At 42.1% G+C, this 25360-nt stretch overlaps 2 protein-coding genes across 3 annotated transcripts; one reads left to right on the top strand and one right to left on the bottom strand.

Annotated features, from left to right (window-relative positions):
• Positions 1 to 1344: 1344 nt before the first annotated feature.
• On the bottom strand, positions 1345 to 4461 carry LOC308152566 (E3 ubiquitin-protein ligase RBX1; the record flags this gene model as incomplete). 2 transcript variants are annotated; one of them, XM_080525569.1, is made up of 5 exons in its annotated part: positions 1345 to 1615; positions 1910 to 1995; positions 2236 to 2306; positions 2397 to 2475; positions 4384 to 4461. In XM_080525569.1, 5 exons carry the CDS (start codon positions 4459 to 4461, stop codon positions 1603 to 1605), a joined length of 327 nt encoding a protein of 108 aa, XP_080381695.1. The 2 variants fall into 2 exon arrangements, with proteins under 2 accessions (XP_080381695.1, XP_080381696.1); XM_080525570.1 differs by lacking the exon at positions 1345 to 1615 and having other exon boundaries at positions 1906 to 1995.
• A 5466-nt stretch (positions 4462 to 9927) lies between these two features.
• Positions 9928 to 25052, top strand: tada2a (transcriptional adaptor 2A). The gene is made up of 15 exons (XM_080526719.1): positions 9928 to 9995; positions 10437 to 10543; positions 10642 to 10701; positions 10986 to 11077; positions 12289 to 12446; positions 13499 to 13587; positions 14328 to 14400; positions 15751 to 15814; positions 16651 to 16694; positions 19638 to 19748; positions 20431 to 20502; positions 21417 to 21549; positions 21936 to 21979; positions 22384 to 22463; positions 24438 to 25052. Exons 1-15 carry the CDS (start codon positions 9971 to 9973, stop codon positions 24621 to 24623), a joined length of 1338 nt encoding a protein of 445 aa, XP_080382845.1. The 5' UTR covers positions 9928 to 9970; the 3' UTR covers positions 24624 to 25052.
• The last annotated feature ends 308 nt before the right edge of the window (positions 25053 to 25360 follow it).

Below are 25360 nucleotides of genomic sequence, written 5' to 3'. Positions count from 1 at the left end.
TGTGTGTGTGTGTAGAGTATCTTTCAGTGTGAGGGTGTGTGTGTGTGTAGAGTATCTTTCAGTGTGAGGGTGTGTGTGTGTGTGCGTAGAGTATCCTTCAGTGTGAGGGTGTGTGTGTGTGTGTGTGTGTGTGTGTGTGTAGAGTATCCTTCAGTGTGAGGGTGTGTGTGTGTGTAGAGTATCCTTCAGTGTGAGGGTGAGTGTGTGTGTGTAGAGTATCCTTCAGTGTGAGGGTGTGTGTGTAGAGTATCCTTCAGTGTGAGGGTGAGTGTGTGTGTGTGTGTGTGTAGAGTATCCTTCAGTGTGAGGGTGTGTGTGTGTGTGTGTAGAGTATCCTTCAGTGTGAGGGTGTGTGTGTGTAGAGTATCCTTCAGTGTGAGGGTGTGTGTGTGTGTGTGTAGAGTATCCTTCAGTGAGAGGGTGTGTGTGTGTGTGTGTGTGTGTGTGTAGTAGAGTATCCTTCAGTGTGAGGGTGTGTGTGTGTGTGTAGAGTATCCTTCAGTGTGAGGGTGTGTGTGTGTGTGTGTAGAGTATCCTTCAGTGTGAGGGTGTGTGTGTGTGTGTGTGTGTGTAGAGTATCCTTCAGGGTGTGTGTGTGTGTGTGTAGAGTATCCTTCAGTGTGAGGGTGTGTGTGTGTGTGTAGAGTATCCTTCAGTGTGAGGGTGTGTGTGTAGAGTATCCTTCAGTGTGAGGGTGTGTGTGTGTGTGTGTGTAGAGTATCCTTCAGTGTGAGGGTGTGTGTGTGGAGTATCCTTCAGTGTGAGGGTGTGTGTGTGTGTGTGTAGAGTATCTTTCAGTGTGAGGGTGTGTGTGTGTGTGTGTAGAGTATCTTTCAGTGTGAGGGTGTGTGTGTGTGTGTGTGTGTGTGTGTGTGTGTGTGTGTGTAGTGGCTTTGTAAATAGAGATGTACCAGTGATGCTGTGTCCTTAGGCTTAATGAAGGCCAGGAAACCAGATCGTAAAGTACATAGTGATGTGTACGGGACAATGAGTTGGATATAAAGTGTAGAGAACTGTGTCTAAGCTGTCTCAACAGGCCTAGCCAGGTCAACTCATGCCGTGAAGCTATGGCACTGGCAACCAGTTGTATGCCTAGGTTGTGTTCAGAAGGGTGACATGTTCAGGATGGTAAAGATACTGTCAGGTATGTTGCCACCCAGAATGACATGATACTGTAGCTAAAGGGTAGTGTGCTGCATGTATATGTATCTCAAAAGCCAGTGTTGTTTTCAGCGATGAAACAATTCATTCCAAAGAAACTTTATTTAACAACTTCCATTTCAGCAAATGTGTAACATTCCTAATAGACAAGCAACATTCTCAAGAAATAGCTTGAAAACCCCCACTTGTTTTCAAGAATGACATATGGATTATAGTAGTTCACACCATTCACAAGGCTGTTGGAACATTGAGATTTATTTATAATTTACAACAATATTGCAAATTCAACTTAAAAAGGTTTTCCAGCTAGCCTAAAACAGTGACATGGGGAAAATGGGGGTAGATGTATTTTCAGATTTGTCATTAAGTGGATCACACAAAGGGTAACAACAGTAAGGATGAAACTTGAGCAAGCCCAACCAATGGTCCAAAGTTTTTCCCCTAGTGTCCATATCTGCATGAGAGAGAGACGAGGGAGAGATTCAGTCAATCAACACAAGACTCAACCACAATCAAAAATTAATGAGTAGCAATTACATTACACTTCAGGATATAGGTATTATTATAGGTAATAATAATAAGAATAATAATAAGAATAATAATAATAATAATAATAATAATAATAATAATAATAATAAGAAGAAGAAGAAGAATAGGTATTATTCCACAATCCACAGGCCCCCCCCACCCTACAACACCATTTACAATCTATTTTCTCAGATAGATTACGAAAAGGGATTATACTCACTTTTGAAACTCCCACTCCCTGTTGTCTAGAGGGCACACCTGTCTGGTCTTGAGCCAACGGGAGATACAGTGAAAATGGAAAGCATGCTGATGGAGAGAAAAAATAAATATATGCATTTCAGAAAATCAACTGCAACTCTGACAATATACAGTACACTCTTTGTACTGTGATCATCTAAGTGGATACTGTAGTATCAAACGACTATTTCTAAGCAGAAAAATATGAATGTAATGGTCAAGTACAGTGCTTGATGTGGCATCGTTCCCTCTACGGGACAATCTGTGATCAGTTTGAGCTTATCTGCAAAACCATTAAGTCTCACTCACATTGCAGACTCCCCAGGCTACTGTGCACTCCTCAGAGGTGGCAGAGGCCTGGTTTGCCTGGCACTCTATGCCTACAGGGATACAAGTCATGTGTTAGAACGTCATCCACTTATTTTAGGTCAGCCCTGTACAGTCAAATATACTATCTATTGAATACTCACAGAGATCCATAATGTGATTCCTACAGATAGCACAGTTGTCCACCACAATGTCCCAGGCCCAAAGTGCCACTGCATTCCACTGTCGAAAAGAATAGTCAGAGTAAATAAGTGACATTCAAGTACAATCACTACGAACCACAGTAAGTTGGCCTGGAACATTTGAAATGCATGATGTTTGTGAGTTGTTTTGTGGGGATATGTTATGACAGGCAAGTAATAAATGACAAATTAAACGTATATCTGGGCCCAATCGTTCAAAATTGTTTATCTCCCAGAATACTTGGGAGTTTTCACTTCCAATGATGTCAAGAACCACAAGTGTGTAATCACCTCTCCTAAAGGGCTTGTTGCCTGCTTTTTTTTGTTTTGTTTCGCTTCAGCATGGTCCTTTGTTGCCCTGGCCTTCAGATTCTTAAAAGATTCATAATCTTAATTTCACTTGCTCTGTGGTCCTCTTTTGGCCAGACTCAATGGTATTCACATTCTGGGTTAGGGTTAGGGTTAGGGGTCATTTCAACCCAAATGTTTTTTTTCTTCTTTTTGTTAGTCACTTCTCTACCCTTACTAGAATTAAAACTTGCTACTACTACTACTTCCTAATACTGAGGCACACCCTCCAGCAGTGTGTGGGTTTCTGCAACAGTGAAATTAGGTCCTTTGAGTCCATGGTTCCACCTCTTTGGTGTAGTGAACATAGAGTTTATAGGCCTTGGCCTTGCCATTGAACAAGCCAAAGCACATCTGCTAATTGATGTTTAATGGGTGTGTGTTTGAAAGGACAAATTACATAGCCATCTCATTCAGCCTTTCTCAGAGGAATTACAGAGAGGCACTGACATGGCAGGTACTGTCCATTGCCACCACCGTTTTGGTAGGAAAGGATACCATCAAAGGGTAATAGGTAGCCTAATGTCTACTTTATCACTATAACAGTTAAACAAGTCAACTGCAAAATATAAATGAATGTACAGTACCAGTCAAAAGTTTAGACACTTCAATTGAATAGGAAAGTGTATCCAAACTTTTGACTGGTACTGTATATTACGGTACATGTGGGAAAACTAGGGTTAGGGTTAGGTGCTAGGGTGCTACGGTTAAGGTTAGGTTTAGGGTTAGACATGCCAGCATGTACCAAGTCGACGTAGCACCTAACCCTAACCCTAGTTTTCCCACATGTACCGTATTCCCACATGTACCTTAACATATACAGTATACTACATGATCCAAATGTTGCATTATTTTACCAATGTTCAAGTTTTATTACATTTTGTTCCCCCTCCTGCTGGGATCAGGATAACACAGATTTTTTGGGATCAAAGCTATCCCAATCCTACTCAAATGTTTTGAACAACACACACTGAAGGGTTGATCCAGATTAAATTCAAGACTGGATTACGTTATCTAATCCGATTTCAGAATCCTTTTTTCCTTTTGAACAACCCATTTTCAAGATTTGATCCAACCGATAGCCGAAATCGGATCAGATTACTTCTGGGCCCTGGTGGAAGAAACTACTTCAGAATGAAAGCAGTTGTTTGTGCATTACAACATTGATTGGGACAGGCAGTTAAGTGATATCTAGCCATGACCATACTGCCTAATCGCATTTTGGGCCTATTGATTAAGGCAAGTAGCTATCCAGCTAGCAGCTATTTGCCATTGATTTTCGCAAAATGTCAGTGCTTCTACATGTTTTATACATATTTTTGCCTAATCACGTTAGATTTCGCTGACTAGTGAGTTTAGTTTTGTAGTCTAGATTGTTAAGCAAACGGTTAGCTAGCTATCACCCAAACAATTCAGTGAAACGCAGACTCATCATCCGTCATAATGTCGCTAGCTAGCTCCTCCCGCTAGCAAGTGCGGGCTTGCTGTTACCTAGGTCATCAAGTCATCAAGTTTGCTATTATAATAATAATAATAATACTAGCATTTAGAGTTTATTAAACTCCATTATATTGTGTTTAAAAACAGATAGATTCTCTACCTTTTTCACTTCAAAGCGTTTCTTGCTTGCTCCGCTGTTTGTGCCACTTGGTGTGTCAACATCCATAGCTGCCGCCATCTTGACTGTCCCAATCCTCCAAGTATATCCAACTGCGCGCATCAAATCCATCACCCGGAAATGTGATGTACCATTTTTGGATCACGTCATCGTAAGCGCGTCGGTAAAAGTAACCGCGAGAAACCGCGAGATTTTGCAAGTATATACTTGACATTTTATAGGACATTTAACGAACAATAATTTGAACACGCAATTGAGAAGAAGAAGAAGAAGAAGAAGAATTACAAATACAATGGCAAATGCAGCTCAGGTGAGAATTTCGAAATATTATTAATGAACATGTTGTTCAGATGTGTATTTATTATTTAGGTTGTTGCATGTGTTACGCGGCTGTTTCACACATAGTTTTGTTCATCTGGCTTGACTAATTGGGTAATCCTATGTGGTTTAGCGTTATCAGAGATATTAGAGAGATATTAGATTAGATTCAACTTTATTGTCATTGCTGAGTACAAGTACCAACAACAAAATGCAGTTATGCATATAAGATGTACAGCTGGCAGGGCTAAAAAAAACGCTGCGTTGTCTTCAACCACTTAATGTAATTTAAAAGTTCACAATAGCTACATTCTCAGATGTCTACCGATTACTTATCCCCCTATTTTTATTGCTTGTTTTCTTGTTTTCTTGTTTTTGAGAGCTGACTTTTTGCAGGCGCCGAGCTGTGGTCCCGAGCAGAGGGATGACTGGCCACCAACGGAGCTGTCCGTGTCTGACCACTGGGGGTTGGACACAACACTGAACACTACACTACACTGGACACAACACTGAACACTACACTACACTGGACACTGGACACAACACTGAACACTACACTGGACACTGGACACAACACTGAACACTACACTACACTGGACACTGGACACAACACTCAACACTACACTACACTGGACACAACACTCAAAACTACACTACACTGGACACAACACTGAACACTACACTACACTGGACACAACACTGAACACTACACTACACTGGACACAACACTGAACACTACACTGGACACTGGACACAACACTGAACACTACACTGGACACTGGACACAACACTGAACACTACACTACACTGGACACTGGACACAACACTCAACACTACACTACACTGGACACAACACTCAAAACTACACTACACTGGACACAACACTGAACACTACACTACACTGGACACTGGACACAACACTGAACACTACACTGGACACTGGACACAACACTGAACACTACACTGGACACTGGACACAACACTGAACACTACACTACACTGGACACAACACTGAACACTACACTGGACACTGGACACAACACTGAACACTACACTACACTGGACACAACACTGAACACTACACTGGACACAACACTGAACACTACTGGACACTGGACACAACACTGAACACTACACTGGACACTGGACACAACACTGAACACTACACTACACTGGACACTGGACACAATACTGAACACTACACTACACTGGACACAACACTGAACACTACACTACACTGGACACTGGACACAACACTGAACACTACACTACACTGGACACTGAACATCTGTCATTACGTGAAGCACATTGAGTCGCATCTTGTAAGAAATGCGCTATACAAATAAAACTTGAATTGATTTGATCCCTTGTACACTTTTTGGGGCATTTGTGTTGCAACACACCTGTACATTGTGCACTCTACCCTATGCCCTTATTTTACTCTAGACAGAAGGGTCGTAACACTTGTTATTAATTCCATTTGGTATACCTCAAACTTTCTTGCATTTCTGGTGTTTGCATTTTACATATTTTAAATATATGCTATCTACATGTCGCACTGGATGGGGTTAGTGCTGTTGACTCATCAGAAAGTAAAGACTAATTCACAGAGTGTATGAAGATTCCAGTAAGGGTTTTGGGAAGGAGCCCTAGTGCTGTTGACATCAGAAATAGAATGTTTTATTTAGCTCATCAGTGTGCACTCAGCACCATGGACACCTCCAGCCCAGCACCTTGCACCACGGTTCCTGCCCTGCTCCATGGATTACAACGATGATCGCCTGACCCTTGCCTGACTCCACCAAGTCCTTTGCCTGACCCCTCAAACCTGTTTGACCTAATAAAGTCCCACACCTGGGGTCATTGACATTCTTTTATTTATATACAGTTAGGTCTGGAAGTATTTGGACAGTGACACAATTTCCATAATTTGGGCTCTGTATGCCACCACAAAGGATTTGAAATGAAACAATCAAGATGTAATTGAAGTGCAGACTTTCAGCTTTAATTCAAGGGGTTGTACAAAAATATTGTATGAAACATTTAGGAATTGCAACCATTTTTATACACAGTCCCCTATTTTCAGGAGCTCAAAAGTAATTGGACAAAATTAATTAACAATCATACAGTAAGTAAAATGTTCATTTTTAATACTTTGTCGAGAATCCTTTGCAGGCAATGACTGCCTGAAGTCTGGAACACATGGACATCACCAAATGCTGGGTTTCCTCCTTTGTGATGCTTTGTCAGGCCTTTACTGCAGCAGTCTTCAGTTGTTGTTTGTTCGTGGGTCTTTCTGCCTTTAGTTTTGTCTTCAGCAAGTGAAATGCATGCTTGATTGGGTTGAGATCAGGTGATTGACTCTGGCCATTGCAGAATATTCCACTTCTTTGCCTTAAAAAAGTCCTGGGTTGCTTACACACTATATTTTGGGTCATTGTCCATCTGTATTGTGAAGCACCATCCAATCAACTTTGCTGAATTTGTCTGAATCTGAGCAGACAGAATATCCCTAAACACTTCAGAATTCATCTGTCTGCTTCTGTCTTCACATCATCAATAAACACTAGTGACCCAGTGCCATTGGAAGCCATGCATGTCCATGTCATCACACTCACCAGTGCATTCTTTTTTTCTCAGAATGTACCAAACAGTTAATTTGGCCAGTATTAATGTTCCCACTATCTCTCTGATGGATTTTTGTTTTGTTTTTACAGCCTAAGGATGGCCTGTTTCAGTTGCATTGAGAGCTCTGTTGACTGCATGTTGTGCGTATACAGCAACAGCCTCCAAATGCAAATGCCACACTTGGAATCAACTCAGACCTTTTACCTGCTTAATTGATAAAGAAATAATGAAGGAATAAATAGCCCACACTGGCCCATGAAACAGCTTTTGAGTCAATTGTCTAATTACTTTTGGTTATTATATATAAGAGCTATAATTCATAAACCCTTCCTTCAATTTGGATGTGAATACCCTTAACCTAAAGCTGAGAGTCTGCACTTTAAGCCCAGTAAATTCTGTTGGAAATCTCATATAAGATACGTTAGATCCAAAGTATCAAGGAGTATTGCAGTATTGTGCAGGGCAAAACATATTCTGGAACAGAGGATGTTGTATACTCTATATTGTTGTCTTGTCTTACCCTATTTGAGTTACTGTGTGGAGATATGGGGAAATGAATATAAAAGCACTTTAAACCCATTGATTACACTACAGAAAAAAGCTATGAGGATTGTACATGAGGTCGGATATCGTGATCACACCAATAACTTGTTCCTAATGTGAAAAATATGAAGAAAATATGAAGGAAAGCAGAAATATTGCTCTATTGCTATATTTAAAAAAAGGTAAAATAATTTTTAATGAAAAAGTATTAGAACGGATGATACTGAAATATATGTATCAATTAATTGGATTATATAATGTAAGCATAATTGTTAAGTATAAACAGGGGTAGGACAGGCTTCTTCCTACTCCTTTTCGAACAATTGATAGGACTGTACTCTACATATTAGTTTTTTTCCGTAGTTTCCACCGTAGTAAGGCGATTCATGGTTTCTACCGTAGTTTCCACCGTAGTAAGGCGATGACGTAGTCTATGCAAATATGCAGGCGCGGTATGATTACGTATGGTACATCACATTTCTGGGTGATGGATTTGATGCGCGCAGTTGGACCCTACTCCAATCTTCGCGTGATTGCGCACCGGGTGCGTGTGTAACAAAGTATCTCCGACCACGAATTAAAGAGGGGATGTTTTAATAGCAAGTCGGCTTTCAACGTTGTGGAATACTTTAGTTCCATTCTTTTTCACTTATAAATAGTACTCTATGGTGACATCCAATTGACCAGACGCGAAGGTGATGCATTTCTTGAGTGATCCAAATAATTCTGGACAAGACAAAATGATAGGTTCTACCGAGATTTGAACTCGCATCGCTGGATTCAGAGTCCAGAGTGCTAACTATTACACCATAGAACCACACCGCTGCATCCGAGAAGAAATTTAGCATTTTGTCAAATCAATTAAAAATGTATGTTTGGCTGTGATATTTCTTATGCGTATTGGCCAATCACCCTTTCCTCGGTGCGCTTTGGTATCGGACAATAAGCCCGAATTGTGTGCCTTCTGCACACACAGATATTCTTTGATATGAGTCTCAAGTGTAAAGAAAAAGAGCAATCTTCCATGTGCAGCAAACAGTATAAACAAAGCAGAAGAATCGCACGTTAAAGCCCAACTCCATGTCGTTATAAAGTTGGTACCGTTATCTTGATGGCGTAGCTTATATATTTGCCTATGTAGATACCATACACACATATACCATGGCTCGATACACAATATGTTTCTGAAATTCATAAATTAATTGAATATGCAGACAAATAAAAGGACATGGCAACTTCCCTCTGCCCAGTACTGTCTAGTAGAAAGTACCACATGTTATACATTTGTCTAACCATGTCCTTACCGTTACTACTGCACCATTGCTTGTCCCAGTTGAACAACCTTCAAATTAAGTCAATGTTTATTGGAGCAAGAATATTATTGCGTATGTGTGTGTGTGATTAATGTGTGTAGTTTGCTATTGTTGTGCAATGTTGTGCTTGTTTGCTGTGATTGTGCATGCGTGAGACAGCATGTGTGTGTGTGTGTGTGTGTGTGTGTGTGTGTGTGTGTGTGTGTGTGTGTGTGTGTGTGTGTGTGTGTGTGTGCGTGCGTGCGTGCGTGCGTGTGTGCGTGCGTGCGTGCGTGTGTGTGTGTGTGTGTGTGTGTGTGTGTGTGTGTGTGTGTGTGTGTGTGTAGTAATGACAAGACGGGACTCTCCACATTATAGAAAAGCATGACAATTGTGAACATTATCAGGTAAAATAAACTGTAGAGCATGCACGTGACTTGTTAACATTAACTGCAGGAAATATAGCCTACCCAAGAAAGAAAAGACATGATGGAGGGAATGAAAAGATGGAGCAGGTTTAAAGGGCATAATACTGGAGTGTGGTGGAAGTAGACAAGGCAGGAAGTGTCTAGTCAGTTTTAGGGACTACTCGACTAGTGTATATATATATAGTTGTGTAGTATAGTTGGGAAAATCTTACAAACCGGACACTGTAGGAGTTAGCTAACTCCAGAAGATGGCGGTAATGCAACATCAAGAATGCAAGCTGCCGTTCAACCCAGAAGAAGAAGAAGAAGAGGAGGAAGACGAAGAAGAAGAATCCTGCTGTGCTCTGTCTGACTGATCCTATGGACCGTTTAGCATCTTTTGGCAGTGAGTATGGGCTATGTCACACTGTTGAATACTAAATAAATCAACAGCTTAAAGCGATTTCGCACTGTTATATCAGCCAAGGTTTTGCAGCGACAAACAGCTGTCAAAGCGAGCCTGCGTTAGCCAGCTAGTAGCTAGCATAGCATAGCTCTTTAGCAGATATATATTGGCTGGCTGCAATTGCTCTCTGCCATAGACTCATACCTTGCATACATTTAATTTGCACTGTACTCCCCCAATAATCTGGCCCAATACACTGCAGAATGGTGTCTAATACTATACCACTAGTGTTGCTTCGAACAAATCCTGACTGAGTCAGGACCTGAGGCAGCCTGGTCATCAATATTAAATCAGTGCCTCAACTATTTAGCTACTTTTAGTTTGTAGACATTAGTTTCATTTGTATTAATTAATCGCCTCATTTGTATTGATTATTTTAAGATGATCCTTTCGACAAGCCACCGTGTCGAGGCTGCTCATCTTACCTGACCGAGCCCTACATCAAGTGTGCAGAGTGCGGCCCCCCACCTTTTCTACTTTGTCTCCAGGTCAGTCAGTGAAAGCTTTTGATTTGGCCTCGGTCGTTCGTTGCATCTTTACCAACTGTTTATTGAATAAACTAAATGACTGTTATTATTTATTTCAGTGTTTCACTCGAGGGTTTGAGTACAAGAAACATGAGAGTGATCACCAGTATGAAATCATGGTAAGATGTAGCCTACATTCTAACGTGTGCTGTCACCAATTCTACTGCCACACACTATGACCTCTTGTTTTCTTGCCTGGAATAATTTGTTTAGGTGTGATTTACTTCTGGTATTTCCGCCTAGTTATCTATCATTGTCTAACATTTTTGGGTGTAACATGTACTGTAGTAGAAGATAACTGATAGCTGGCGTACACTGGCATAGTTAATTGCAAATTGATATGCCTAGTGGACGATTGACCTTTCTCATTGAAGTCAATACAAACACCTCCTCCCTCCTGCAGATCTCAGACTTCCCTGTGCTGGAGCCTGGCTGGACAGCGCAGGAGGAGATGGTTCTGTTGGAGGCCGTCATGGACTGTGGTTTTGGGAACTGGTTAGTCATCTCACCCTCACACCCCCACCACACCACAGAGTTGTACTGTACAGGCCTGGTTAGAAAGTCACCATGATTGCTGATACAGACAAGAAAAAGGCAATGTGAAAGTCAAATATTGAAGCCAACACAGTATGGTTGAGGTTAGCTCTGTAGTGTGTAAAGCTCGTCACACTGGTGTCTAGTAGGGGTGTAACGGATCACCTAACTCATGGATCGGATCGGATCGTTTGGATTAACACAATTGTTTTTTGTTTTTTATAAAAACTGCTTTTTCCTTGAATTCTGTAAAAACACCACTTTTATTATGTGAAAAAAACCAACAACATTCAAGATGTCAAAACTGGGATACATTGTAATTTACAAGAGATATTAACTAATATTAAGTAATATTATTACTTGTTTAAATTTTGCAATTGATCCGCGGTACACATGCGTGCCGAACCGTGGGGGGCGATCCGTACGGATCACGGATCAGCCATAATCCGTTACACCCCGAGTGTCTAGCACCACACTGCAGCTTTGGTCCATAAGAGGTCCTATGAAAGCTGTCTTTATTAGGGGTGCAACAGTTCTCAGTTTTATATTGAACCGTACGGTTCGCCATCCACGGTTCAATACGCACTAGTGAATGTCAGTTTTTCGGGTTTATGCTGCATTCCATTGAAAGTCAGAGGTTGAGTTTGTCTGGAACGCAGTTGCTTCTCTAACTTGTTCAAATGTTTGTTCATGGCGAGCGGAGTTGAGAACATGGCAACAATTTGAGGAAGCCCTGGATTGCTACAAATCTGTGTTGTGGGGTCATTTTGTATATGCACATAATATGCACATAATGCGCATAATGTTCTACCTGTCAAGCCTAAAGTGCACTTTTACTTTTAATTCTTCCTCTCCTATACCAGTAGTCAAGCCTAAGAGGCACCTTTACATACAAATTGTGTTATTATGTATTCTATTATAATATACCAGTCATATTCTGGAATGTGTCTGAATGAAAGGTCCATAAGTATAAGCAAAATAAAGTAACAGTTTATTATATATAAATAGTAGCATTTATTTTCTCCTTACGCACAAAACACGTACCGAAACTGTGACCCAAAAAACGAACCGTGGGCCAGAACTGAACCGTTGCACCCCTAGTCTTTATATCTACAATATCCTGTATACTTAAACACAACTAAATCTTCCACTTTTACATTCTGTCTTTGCAGGCAGGATGTGGCGTATCAGTTGCGCACCAAAAGCAAGGAGGAATGTGAAGCCCACTACATGAAGAACTTCATAAACAACCCACTCTTCTCATCCACACTGCTCAGTCTGCGACAGATGGAGGAGGCTCGCACTGCAGACACTGCCATTCCCTTCAAACGTCAGTATACACACACCCTCCTAGTCTAGATAGTATAGTATTGAGAGTCTAGATAGTAGTATATAGTATCTATCTCTTTGCATCCACCAAGTTCGCATTTCCCCCACCATAGTCATAAGGATTGTTTGTCACAGACATTATCATGAAATGAAATGAAAACAAAACGGCCAAATACACTGAAAATAAAATGCCACGGATAAAGATTAAATGGACAACAGAACACAATCAAGCACTTTATTATTTGACAGAAGTTGTAAAACTACAAAGGCTTAATGGTTATCATCAACTCAAAACATGAAAAAGCATAGGCCTACCTAAAAGACAGGCAATATTGCTAACAAACAAATAGCCTTTATAGGCAACATGCAGAAACAAAAATAAACGTCCTTTATAATAAAGGAGGATAATAAAGAAATTATGATCAACATTTTGACAAAGCCGGTGCGGGCTTGTGGAACGTAAAATTAAGTCTTACCTTTGGGCAAGCATATAAAATTACTCCTCGCTGTCAATAGACACATCAAAAGGCAGTCTCATCCAACAGAGTTTTTATTAAGGAACAACAGCATTTCAACATGTGCTGGAAGGAGATGAGTGAGGAGCCTATTGACCAAAACACGTGCAGTGGAATGACATCAAACATTCTCCCAGTTCCACACTCGGTAGCGTTAATGAACCTCTAGCTGGTGTTGTTTGTTTGTGTATGCATCAATATTGCCATTAGTTCCATCCATTGATAATGGGGAAAAAATGTTAACAGTCCAAATGTTACAAATCAGCTTTGACCCTTGGGAACGAATAATTGAATAATCGATTATTCTGACCCATCCCTACTAATTTACAATCGATTTTATTACACAGTACTAACTTTAGTTTAGCTGTATTTGTATACACTTGACTTTATCACGCAGTAATAACTTAACTTAATACTGTTTGTGTTTCAATATAGATCATGCCCTTCCACCTTTTATTTCTATCTATCTGTCTTTATTGGTTTCAAAGTCCTTTTCAGGGCCCTAGGTAAAAAGGTGATCTTTTCTTTCTTCTCCCAGCCATTGATGACCCCCCCAGGCCTACATTTGACTCCATGTTGTCTCGAGACATGGCAGGGTACATGCCTGCCAGAGCTGACTTTATGGAGGTGAGAGAGACCAGGGAATTCTGCTTAACAACATTCAATCCAGTTCAATACAACATGTGTTTTCCCTCCCGCCGGGCAATTAGGCATGCCTTTATTGGTGCTATTGTCAATAACCATAGGCTAATAATAATAATAATAATAATAATAATACATTTTATTTATAAAAGCACTTTACATATAAAATCTCAGAGTGCTACAACACAGTAAGATAAAGCAAAAAACATTCAATTAAAAGGCAAAAAAAAAGGCTCTATTAAAAAGGTGAGTTTTAAGGCCTCGTTTAAAAGCATCCACAGACTGTGGTGCCCTTAGGTGGTCAGGGAGAGCATTCCACAGCCTGGGAGCAGCCGAGCAGAAGGCCCGATCTCCCATCGTGCGGAGCTTGGTCCTGGGGGTCTTGAGGAGGTTGGTGGCAGTAGAACGGAGGGTGCGTGAGGAGGTCTGAGGGGTATGGAGGAGTTCCTTGAGGTAGGGGGGGGCAGTTCCATGGATGCACTGGTGGGTGAGGAGGGAGACCTTGAATTCAATTCTGAGGGAGACGGGGAGCCAGTGAAGTGATTTGAGGATGGGGGTGATGTGATGGCTAACACAGCCAGGCTATGTGTCTACTGAATGCTCAAAGGCATTCTGTATTGTCCCTTTTTAATGTCCCATGCTGTTGTCACATGTTCAAATAATAATAATGATAATATTAATATTAATGTAACTCACCCAGTGCTGTCATTGGTCACCCTCTATAGGAGTTTGACAACTATGCTGAATGGGATTTGAAAGATATCGATTTTGTGGATGATGACTCGGACATCTTACATGGTGAGTAAAAAAAATGCCAGAACGTTCTTTCCAGACAAGTCCAAGTCGAAGTCCAAGAGAATTGGAGTGTATAGTTATTGAACATGTGCATACCCTAATCACACCACAGGGACGAACAGAGCTACAGTCATGGGCAAAAATATTGCACTTCTGTCAGATAATGTACCACTTCTCCCAGAAAATTGTTGCAATTACAAATGTTTTAGTATTCACATGTTTATTTCTTTTGTTTGCATTGGAACAACACAAAAAAGCAGAGAATAAAAGCCAAATCATCCCACACAGAACTCAAAAAATGGACTGGACAAAATTATTGCCACCCTCAACTTAATATTTGGTTATATATACTGTACATACCTCTCTACTGGAATTTTGGACCACTCTTCTTTTGCCAATTGGTCCAGGTCACTCACATTCGAAGGTTGCCTTCTCTCAACTGCTGTTTTGAGATTGCTCCACAGGTTTTCTATGGGATTTAGATCTGGACTCATTGCTGGCCACTTCAGGAACTCTCCAGCGCTTTGTCTTAAACCATTTCTGTTTGCTTTTTGAAGTGTGCTTTGGGTCATTGACCTGCTGGAAGACCCATGACCTCTGACGGAGACCCTGCTTTCTGACCTACATTGCGCCCCAAAATTCTTTATTGGTCTTCAGATTCCATGATGCCATGCAGCATGCACACAGTCGAGGCATCCGGTGCCAGAAGCAGCAAAGCAGCCACAAAACATTAACAACATTAAGATCTCTGGAGATGGACTTGTAACCTTGAGATTGTCCATGCTTTTCCACAATTGTTTCTCAAATCCTCAGACAATTCTTTGCTCTTCTTTCTTTTCTCCATGCTCAGTGTGGTACACACAACACAACGTTTGAGTAAACTTTTCTAAATGTTGAACTGGTTGCAAGTGTGATTTCTATATTGCCAGCACCTGTAACTTGCCACAGGTGAGTTTAAATACAAATTAAAGGAGCATTATATGCTTGAAATACAATTATTTCTTATAATTTCCAGGAAATATTTGCATGGAATGATATCATATTTTGCTTTTTTTCTCTGCTTTTTTGTGTTGTATAATTATTTTGTTTGCATTGAAACATGTGAGTACCAAAGCATTTGCAATTGCAACAATTTTCTGGGAGAAGTGGTGCATTATCTGACAGAAGTGCAGGGGTGCCAATATTTTTGTCCATGACTGTATGCTGAGCTGAAACTGGGCTAGCCTGGTCATATCATACATTGCAGGAAAGGACAATATGAAAGAAAAGATTTCAGCCAGCACCTTACGGTTCAAGTCCTTGTAGTGTGAAAACCATCATACTTATGTTAACATTTGGTCTGGTTCCATCTAGCACTCAAGATTGCAGTTGTGGATATATATCACTCAAGATTAAAGGAGAGACAACGCAGAAAGAAGTAAGTTGCAAATGTTTGCCGAACAGGATGTACTGGTCTTAGTCAGTCACTAGATGGCCTCAAACGTCTTGGTCATTACTGCTCTTCGTCAGATTCTAATACATAATATTTCATTGATGTTGCCCCCCCCCCCCCCCCCCCCCAAAAAAAAAAACATAACATATAATTGCTTTTTAATATCAAATAATATGGTTGACACAATACCACAATATGAGTCACAAAACACACAACAGAAAACGTCCTCGGCGCATAACCTTTGATGTAATGAAGAGTCCTGACAGGTGGTACGGTGTTCTGTGGAATTGCCTTTCTCGCCAGGTCTGTCACTTGCCTCAGCCTGTCAGTGCTTGGTCTTCTTTGGCACGCAGTCAATTCCTCTGGTAATGTGTCCCATCAGTAAATCCTAATTAAATCCCCAAGCTTCGTGGAATGGCATGTGGGGCTGGTGTGGTATTTCATTTGGCTGCCCCACTTGACCCCCCTACTCCCAAATCACCCTCTACAGTCTACACGTTCTCTTAGCCTGTTTCTCAACTGCCCCCCAACCCCCAAGCTGATGACACGGGCCGAGGCCTAAAGTGGACTGCAGGGCAATAGAGTTCATAGACGGAGCGGGCCTCCTTTCTCGTTCACAAGCACAGGAAAGGCTACTTGTTGTATGACTGTTCTACTCTGTCTAGCTGTATCGTGCTTTTAACTGACCACACTTCGCTTCACAAGAAACAAACCTGGAACGACCGTAGTGATTATTTTAACATGAGCGGATGTGTTGAACATTGGACATGTCGCTTTAAGGAGTCGGTTGCGGTAGTGTCGTAACGCTTTGTGTCTTACAGGATCATCCGGGACCATGGACTGATCAACCTGCGGAAATTCCAGAGTGAGTCTCTACGTCCGTACAGAATTGGGATAGGATGGGCTGCATACCATCAGGAGAGGCAGTGTGTTATCACACCCAGACTGTATATTCATTTCTGTCTCCATGGCTGCATGTAAACAACTCGCTTCCAATAATCGTCAACAGTGACCCCGTGTGAGCCCTGAGGGGCCTGGCGGTGTTCATATTTACGATTGAGGCTGAGAATAGCTGTGTGTGTGTGTGTGTGTGTGTGTGTGTGTGTGTGTGTGTGTGTGTGTGCGCGCGCGCGCGTGTGTGCGTGTGCGCGCGTGCATGTGTGCACCTGCCACAGCCAGAGTGTGTGCTGCAGCATAATTGTTCCACTATGAATAGATCCCTATGAAATGAACACTGCAAGTCTAATGACCAAATAGATTGGAGCTTTATGAGGTTGTATTGATCCGTTCGTCGTGGGTTGGGTTTCATCAAGGTTGGTAATGTAATCCTTTTCATCCCTTGGTATTATTCATCAGAGGTTTTCGATGGCAAGAGACTCCCTGAATACATTTATCCAATCAGTTCCCTTTTTTCCCCCCTTCACCACCCAGTGCTAGGCTGTATCCAGGTGTCCGTCCTGTGAAATTGACTGTGGTTTTTGGGGTGGAAGAGGACACCCTTATGTTTTATTTATTTATCCACCAGCCGACAGCCCCCCCCCCACCCCCTCGTCCCCTTATCTCTCTAGTCTTTCAAGACAAAAACAGAACCCAGGAGTTGCTGTGGAGCTGCAGCCTGGTTGTCATGGAGACTGTCAAAGTGTATGTGTGTGAGTGTGTGACATGATAATGGCAGCACTGTCCGAGCCCCGGAGGCTCCCAGTGTTGTAGCTTTGCTGATTCTGCTGCTACAGGCTGCAGTTTGACCACCAGTCCTGTTAGCTTGACCGGGCATCAGTCCATCACTAGACCACCAAACCCAGTACCTTCCTGTCACATTCAGTGATCAGGCGGGGTCTTTTGTGCACACACACACACACTGTCAGATTGAGTGAGTAAAGTATTTCGCTTAGTTCAGTAGAAGGCCGACTCCAACAATATACAGGGGTGCAAACTTGTCACCTTTCTGCTAAATTAGCCGTTTTTATCTCAAAATAGGTCATCCATGTGAATTGTGTAGATCTGCAAAAAAAATGTTTTGGGTGTGGTGGGGGGGGGGGGGTCTAAGTCTCATCCATGTCACATGATGCACAAGCTAGCTAATCTCCCTGTCTGCTAAACTCTGCTGCAGTTGAAATAACGTTTCGCTTCAGGGAGCTAGGTACAGTTCCAGACAGCATAGAGAACACAGTCACGGTAAACTGTTTTAGAAGTAATTCTGCAGGTGTTGAGGTCAGGGCTGCTGCTACTTACACACGCATCATTGTTAGACCACCGTTAGTGCTAGCGATATCTATTTAACACCATTAGTGCTAGCGCTATCCCCCCCCCCCCCCTAAGGTTAGCCACAAAAAAAAAATCACCTTTTTGGGCCATCACCTGTTTGCACCCCTGAATATATGTTTTGCTGCTGTCTGCTGTTACAGACGTCAAAACAAGCAACACATGCTGTAAGGTACAAGCATTAACCTATCATACTACTGTACCTCACATTCAATATGTACAAACTGTGAGTGAAATGTAGGAGATGCATACAGGACTATGCAGGTTATCTGACTGTGGCATGGAGGGAACTTGGCTGAAACGCTCTCCTCACACCCCCATGACAGCTTTCCCTCCTGGCTTTCACACGGCTTGTTACTCAGCAACAGTGGCCATGCTTTGAGACAAGAGTAGCATAGGCCCTTGATGGGGAGAAGGGTTGGGCACACCTTTATACTGTCCTAAAATATTCCCAGGGTATACGTTATTATATGGTAGGCTGTACGGTACATAACAAATAATGTTGCAAGGGGAGCTGGCGCGAGCTGTGCTCCATATTTATATTAATTCTATATTCATATACATCAAAAAGCTAAATTATGTATTGTGGTGGTGACTGCCATACCGTCTTCCCCACTGCCCATGCTCGCTAGAAAATGGGTCAAGTTGGAAAGCGAGCCATTTTTAACGCAAGTAGCCGGTGCTATCTTTGTAAAAACAGCCGTTACAAAAACAAAAAAACGGGTCAGTTTCCAAAAAGCTTCGTAGCTTAAGTACTTAATTTCTCTCAGAAACCCAGCCACAAATCCGCAAGAGAATAACATTTAATATTAATAATAATAATAATATATTTCATTTAAAAGCGCCGTTATCAAACTCAAGGACACTGTACAGAAAAACTAAGGGAGCCAGAACAAACAAACAAACAACAACAAAAAGATTTGTAACATCTTCAGTGAAATTCGGTAAATATAAACTGCTGGTCTAAGGGAGGAGTGGGCCTGGATTGTCAAAAGAGATAAGGTATTACTTATCCCACAGATCTCTCTCCCTCACTCCTGTGTGAACTTTGTGTGTGAAGGGAGCGCGCAGCACCAACCTCTCCCCCTCCTACTCAGCTGACAGAGGAAAAAAAAAAACTCTCCCTCCCCCTCCTCAGAGCTGGCAGCAGCGCTGTTACATATTGTGAATAGGAAAACGGCTCTTAATTTGGCAGTTTTATAGATAATGGAGCATAAATGTTTATCCCAGTATTGGAAAAAGCACACTGTGGGCATTTTTCAAATCCTGTGGGTTACCGTATTACCGCTATTACCGGCCAACCCTAGACAGGGGTATGTAGCGGTAGTGTTAAGTCGGTGAAGTGGTGGCGAAATCCCCATCGGGGGAGCTTTTACACTGTTACCACCCACAGCAGGGTATTTCACTGATGCAGTGGGGTTGGAACATTCCCCCTTCAAAAGGCTCTAATCTAACATGAATCAATGTTATACAACCCTCCAATAGAACACAGCTCCCAAAATAACACATATTATTATTCGTATTTGTTTGTGTGTGTGTCTCACAGTACTGGAACGGCGCTACCCGAAGGAAGTACAGGACCTGTATGATGCTATGAGACGCTTTGCCAGGGTGGTTGGCCCTACAGAACACGACAAATTCATCGAGAGCCATGCATGTGAGTATTACACACACACACACACACACACACACACACACATACAGTAGACCAACATAAGTCTTTGCAGCCTCTCCTCTCATCGACACAGACATTGCAGACACAGGTCACATATCTGTTTTTAATATTTTAGCCAACGCTAATCTTGTTACAGAGGTAATGAGCCGGTCACATTATCTCCTGCAATCACCGCAGCCGCAGCCAACAGTTGCTGGAGGTCGTGTGTGTGTGTGTGTGTGTGTGTGTGTGTGTGTGTGTGTGTGTGTGTGTGTGTGTGTGGTGTGTGTGTGAGTGTGTCTGTGTGTGCCGAGACGCCACCCTCTAGTAATGAAAGAGCACAGCTCCTCAGGATGGTGGGCTACACCAAGAGGTCTCTGTCTGCTCACACACATTCCTCTGCTGCGTCATAGCAGGAATTGTGGCCATGTCTGGATGAGAGCTGCGATGTTCTGCTTTGATATCGGGAAGCAATAGATGTGTTTGCATGAGTGTGCCTGGAGAGCTGAGATGGGCGGGGTTTAGCCTTTTGGGACTATTCCCAAGGTTAGGTTAACTGAATCAAGCACAGCTCAGTATTTAAAAACAAAACAAAAAAAGATCATACTGTTTCAACCAATGTCCTTGTGTTCCAGTGGAGTGTGTGGAGGACAGGCCTCTCTAACCCCATGTCCTTGTGTTCCAGTGGAGTTTGAGCTGAGGAGGGAGATCCGCAGGCTACAGGAGTACAGAAGAGCAGGGATCCAGTCCTTCTGCAGTGAGTCCAGAACCTCGTCAACTAGGGATGCACCGAAAGTTCGGCCACTGAAATTATTCGGCCGAAAATAGCAAAAAAAAACATATTCGGTGTTCGGCCGAATGTGTGAAAAGACAGAATATTTACCGAATATGATTATGTTTTTTTTATGACTCGATCAAACAGTGAAAGCAACCCATGCTGTTCTGTGAATGAGACGAGCATTCAGTGATGACTGCCTACTCCCAAGTCATATAATTACAGCAAACATGTCAGCAGTTTGGCATCTGTTCTCTGAACGACAACGAGGCCAACATTAAGACAAAAAAAAGTGTGAGCTAAACGATCACTGGAAACTGATGGGATCACAGTATTACTGTATGTGTCAGCTGCTCGTTAAAGGGGTAACGAGCTAGCAGCCGATTTAATGTTCAGACCTTTATTTAGAAAATTGTAAATACATTTCAACGTTGTTGAAAATCAATGACACACTCGCTAGTCAACTAACACAGGCTGTTTTGTGAGCCTGCTAACAATGTAAAGTAGAGTTATAGTTAACTAGGTAGCAGTGGGGATTACTCACCGAATCCATTGCATTGCAATATTTTGGCTTGACTAGCGAGTGTGTGATGTGATTTTACATTGAAATGTATTTCCGTTTTTTCAAAATAAAAGTCTGAACATTTTGATTGGTGACTTGTTCCCCCTTTCACCAGCCGCTGTCACAATCTTTCATGAAATGAGGAAATATATATAACATAAAGTATATACAATTTCAAACATGTAATTTTGATAATTATCATTTTACATTTTACATGAATAAGCATACAAGTATGAATAAAAAGCTAAAATTATTTAATTTATGCAGTGATATTAGTAGAGGGAAATAGGTGTAAAATAAAACAGTAACACCAAATGCGCCACACCCCCTGCAGGTGCCAAGGTGTACGAGCGGGTGAAGCGCGTCCGGGAGGAGGAGCGGAGGAAGAGGACCATGCTGTGTGATGTGCTGCAGTACATCCAGGACGGCCGTGCCTGTCAGCAGTGGCTTAGCAAACAGGCAGCCATGTGAGTCCCATGTCCTTCATCTCACTCACACACTCTCTCTCTCACACACACGTTTCTGTCATAGGCACCAGGCCAGGCAGAGATAGAGCTGAGATATCCCACAACTCTTCTGCAGTTTCTTACCTGTGTGCGCTTGGCACTAACTGATTGTTTTGACTTTAAAGTAGAACTGTTCTAGAACTGAAGCCTAGCACTTTGGTTCTTCTCCAAGTTCCTATAATTATTCCTCATGGGAAAAAAAAGAAGCCAACTGCTGGTGTGTGTGATGATTCACTCTCTGTGGACTAGGATCCTGGAGAGTGAGAATTGTGAACAAAGGCTTGGTGTGTGTGCGTGCGTGTGCATGTCTCTGCCCATCGTGACCATAACATTTTCCCCTCTCACAGTGACGCTGGCATCACTCCTGTAATCACCACCATCACAACAACAGGTATGGGGTAGCTCTCCGCTCCCTCTTCTTCTCTCTGTTCTCTCCTTTCTTGGCGTCGCCCCCAGGCACAGTCACGTTAATGTATTCTCAGAGATGCTCTTCCATAAATACCCTTGACAAATAGGACCGCTATGCTTATTTATCACTTGATTTTCCCCTCCCCTGTATTCGTTACCGTTCCTTAACCTCCAGTGCACAAGTAGGATACATCTCTGTGTACACTCACTCCCCCCGCATTGGCTATATTTACACAATTTGCCCATCATAAATATTGACTTCTTCGTCTTTTGCCAACAAACAGATTAACTGGATTTCACCGTAGCTGTCAGTATGTCATCCCAAGCAAAAGGACAACATTGGAGTTGCACATCTGCTTGACTGTTATTGATTTCATGTTCACACAGCAACGGGTCGGAGGAGCGCACCACCTCTCAACCTGACTGGACTGCCGGGGACGGAGAAGCTAAATGACAGGGAGAAAGAGGTACGGACCGGGTGTCTTCAGATGATGATTTCTCAGTACAGATGAGATTTATTATGTAGAAATGTGTTGCTTACGTATGCATAGTATGTCTATAAATAGTATGTTGTATGGTTTAGTATATACTAGGGGTGTAACGGATCACGGAAAATCTGTGATCCGTACGGATCGCCCTCCACGGTACGGCACGCATGTGTTCCGCGGATCAATTGCACAATTTTAACAAGTAATAATATGACTTAATATTAGTTAATATCTCTTGTAAATCACAATGTAGAGTTGCCATGAAAAGATAGACGCGACAGTTGCGTGCTTTGTTTTACTCTAAAGCGCAATGATAGGTTGATAATGCAATTTATTTATTTTTAAATCCGTTGTTTACTCACTACACGTGAAGCTGGGAATCCACAACAACAAGGCTGCGTTCGTAAATTCGCTCTGGAATCTGATCAGCATTCAAGGAATGCCTCTTGTCCAATCAAATTACTTGGTCCCTTTATGACGTCGGACCCAGTGTGCGCTCCGGCGCTCTCAAAGCGAATTTACGAACGCGGCCCAAGTGTATCATGGCGAACTCGTTACGTTGTTCGGCGGAGAAGAACTCAAAATGCGTCCCTCGTCATTTAAATCCCATGTATGGGAGCACTTTGGCTTCTCTGTCAATTATGACGGGAGGCATGAAAAAGTAGGGATGTCCCGATCCCACTTTTTCACTACCGATACTGATACCGATACCTGGGCTTCGGGTATCTGCGATACCGATCCGATATTTGTATACATTTTTTGACCCCTGAATAATAACAAATACCTCCCCAGTATATAGTCCACACCAACAACAGTTAAATTAAAGACTGCCAGCCTTTATTAAAGCAACAAATGAGACGTGTTGTGGATTGGAACTACGGATCATAAGCTTTCAAATGATGTGTCATACATTGAAATCCGAAAAAATATGAAGTTAGAGTCATTTGAATGTTGTTAGACGTCAGGCACATATAGGGTTAACCTCTTTGTAATGAAACCGGAAGCACACAGCGCTACGAACTATGAGAGCTGTAACTTTTAAGCGCATATAGGACTCGCGTGAAGCATTTCTGCGACACGCGTTTCTGTTCACTGTTTTCATTCCCTCATCGCTTATACACATAAGTTTGACTGCGCATGACAGTAGTTCAGCAGTAGTCGCACTGGTGCGATTGGATGTATTTCCAAGTCGCACAGAAATATATTCACTCGCAAATGCGACCAAAACAGTCGCACTATCGAGCCCTGGTCATGCACGTGACCACTGGCTACTACTGTTGTCGTCACTTGAGTGACACACCAGATCGAGAGCGCGGATCGGAGCCTTTTTTTTTTCTGGTGCGATCCGCGATCCAGCATTCAGGTCCAATATCGCGGCGATATCCGATATCAGTATCGGATCGGGACATCCCTATGAAAAAGGTAGCTCGACAACTTCTGATAATGTAGGCATTTTTTTCATACCATGTTCAAAATAAGTGTTCACTTTATTATTTAGTTAAAAGTGGCATAAAACATGTTTATTCGTCTGCTATAAAGAGCCCAGTGATTCACTGCTGCAACCAGGCGCCTCCCTCTCTCATATTGCATCATTTAAGTTGAATGTGTATTTCAGTATAATATGTAATGTTTGAGTGTAGAATGTGTTATTTATATATATATATATGTATATACTATATTACCAGTTTTGACGTCTTGAATGTTGTTGGTTTTTCACATAATAAAAGTGGTGTTTTTACAGAATTCAAGGAAAAAGCAGTTTTTATAAAAATGAAAATGTTTTGTGTTGATCCGAAAAATGATCCGATCCGTGACTCAAAAACCGTGACACGATCCGATCCGTGAGTTAGGTGATCCGTTACACCCCTAGTATATACACAGGAGGCAGTTTGAGCATTCACACAAGTAGTAGTGTAACATGGCGTCTTGTCTCTTGTCTTGCTGCGGTCGTAGCTGTGCCAGGTGGTGCGTCTGGTGCCCGGGGCCTACCTGGAGTACAAGCAGGCCCTGCTGAACGAGTGCCGGCGGCAGGGCGGCCTGCGACTGGCACAGGCCCGGGCGCTCATCAAGATCGACGTCAACAAGACCCGCAAGATTTACGACTTCCTCATCAAGGAGGGCTACATCAACAAGGCCTAGGCCTCACAACGGTTACAGCAGGGGGACTGGACATTCTGGACCCGTTCCAGGCCGACAACATTGCAATCGCATTGAGCAATGTGCCACGTCACCGACTGCGCAGTCAGGCATCAGATTTCTATATAATATGATGGCGGTTAGATCCATGTTAAATACTCATCCAGGTGTCGTGAGATTTGGCAGGCGACTGTAATGTAGTCGACTTGGAATGCCACCCCTCTCTACCTTTTGTCCTTTGACATTATGATGTCATGTCCTGTGACAGGTGTCATCACCCCTAGGTTTTACATTTTGTCATCAACTTAGGGATCTACGTTTTGTATCAATCATCTCTCCTTGTATGTGTTCTAATCAAACTAATAAACATTTCTTTGTTAAGTGCTTTATGGTCAGTGACACAGGAGGGGGATGAGAAAATTGTGTATTTATTTCTCCTGTAATAAAATGTTTTGTGTAAAAAGCACTAGTATGTGTTTGGTGTATGTTCTGTCTGAATTACAGTGGGGGAAATAAGCATTGATCCCTTCAACATTTTGTCCGGTAAATGTATTTCCAATGAGCCTATTCAAGTTCAATTTGCACCAGACTTTGGTATTAACTCGAACAATCCAGACAACAAATCTAAACATTGAAGTCCATATGTAAATAAAGTTGTGTAATAAAGTGGAATGAAACAGGAAAAAAGTATAGAACACACTAACTTAAATTAATTCAATACTTAATGGAGAAGCCTTTGT

The sequence above is a fragment of the Nansenia antarctica genome (assembly GCF_963989245.1).
Source record: "Nansenia antarctica genome assembly, chromosome: 3".
Classification (NCBI taxonomy): Eukaryota; Metazoa; Chordata; class Actinopteri; order Argentiniformes; family Microstomatidae; genus Nansenia; species Nansenia antarctica.
This window is presented reverse-complemented; position numbering and strand designations above follow the sequence as displayed.

Coding starts and splice junctions, on each gene's coding strand:
- tada2a (XM_080526719.1), top strand. CDS start 9,971: ATGGACCGTTTAGCATCTTTTGGCA. Junction 13,588..14,327: donor CCAGAGCTGACTTTATGGAG/GTGAGAGAGACC, acceptor CACCCTCTATAG/GAGTTTGACAACTATGCTGA. Junction 14,401..15,750: donor TGACTCGGACATCTTACATG/GTGAGTAAAAAA, acceptor GGTTCCATCTAG/CACTCAAGATTGCAGTTGTG.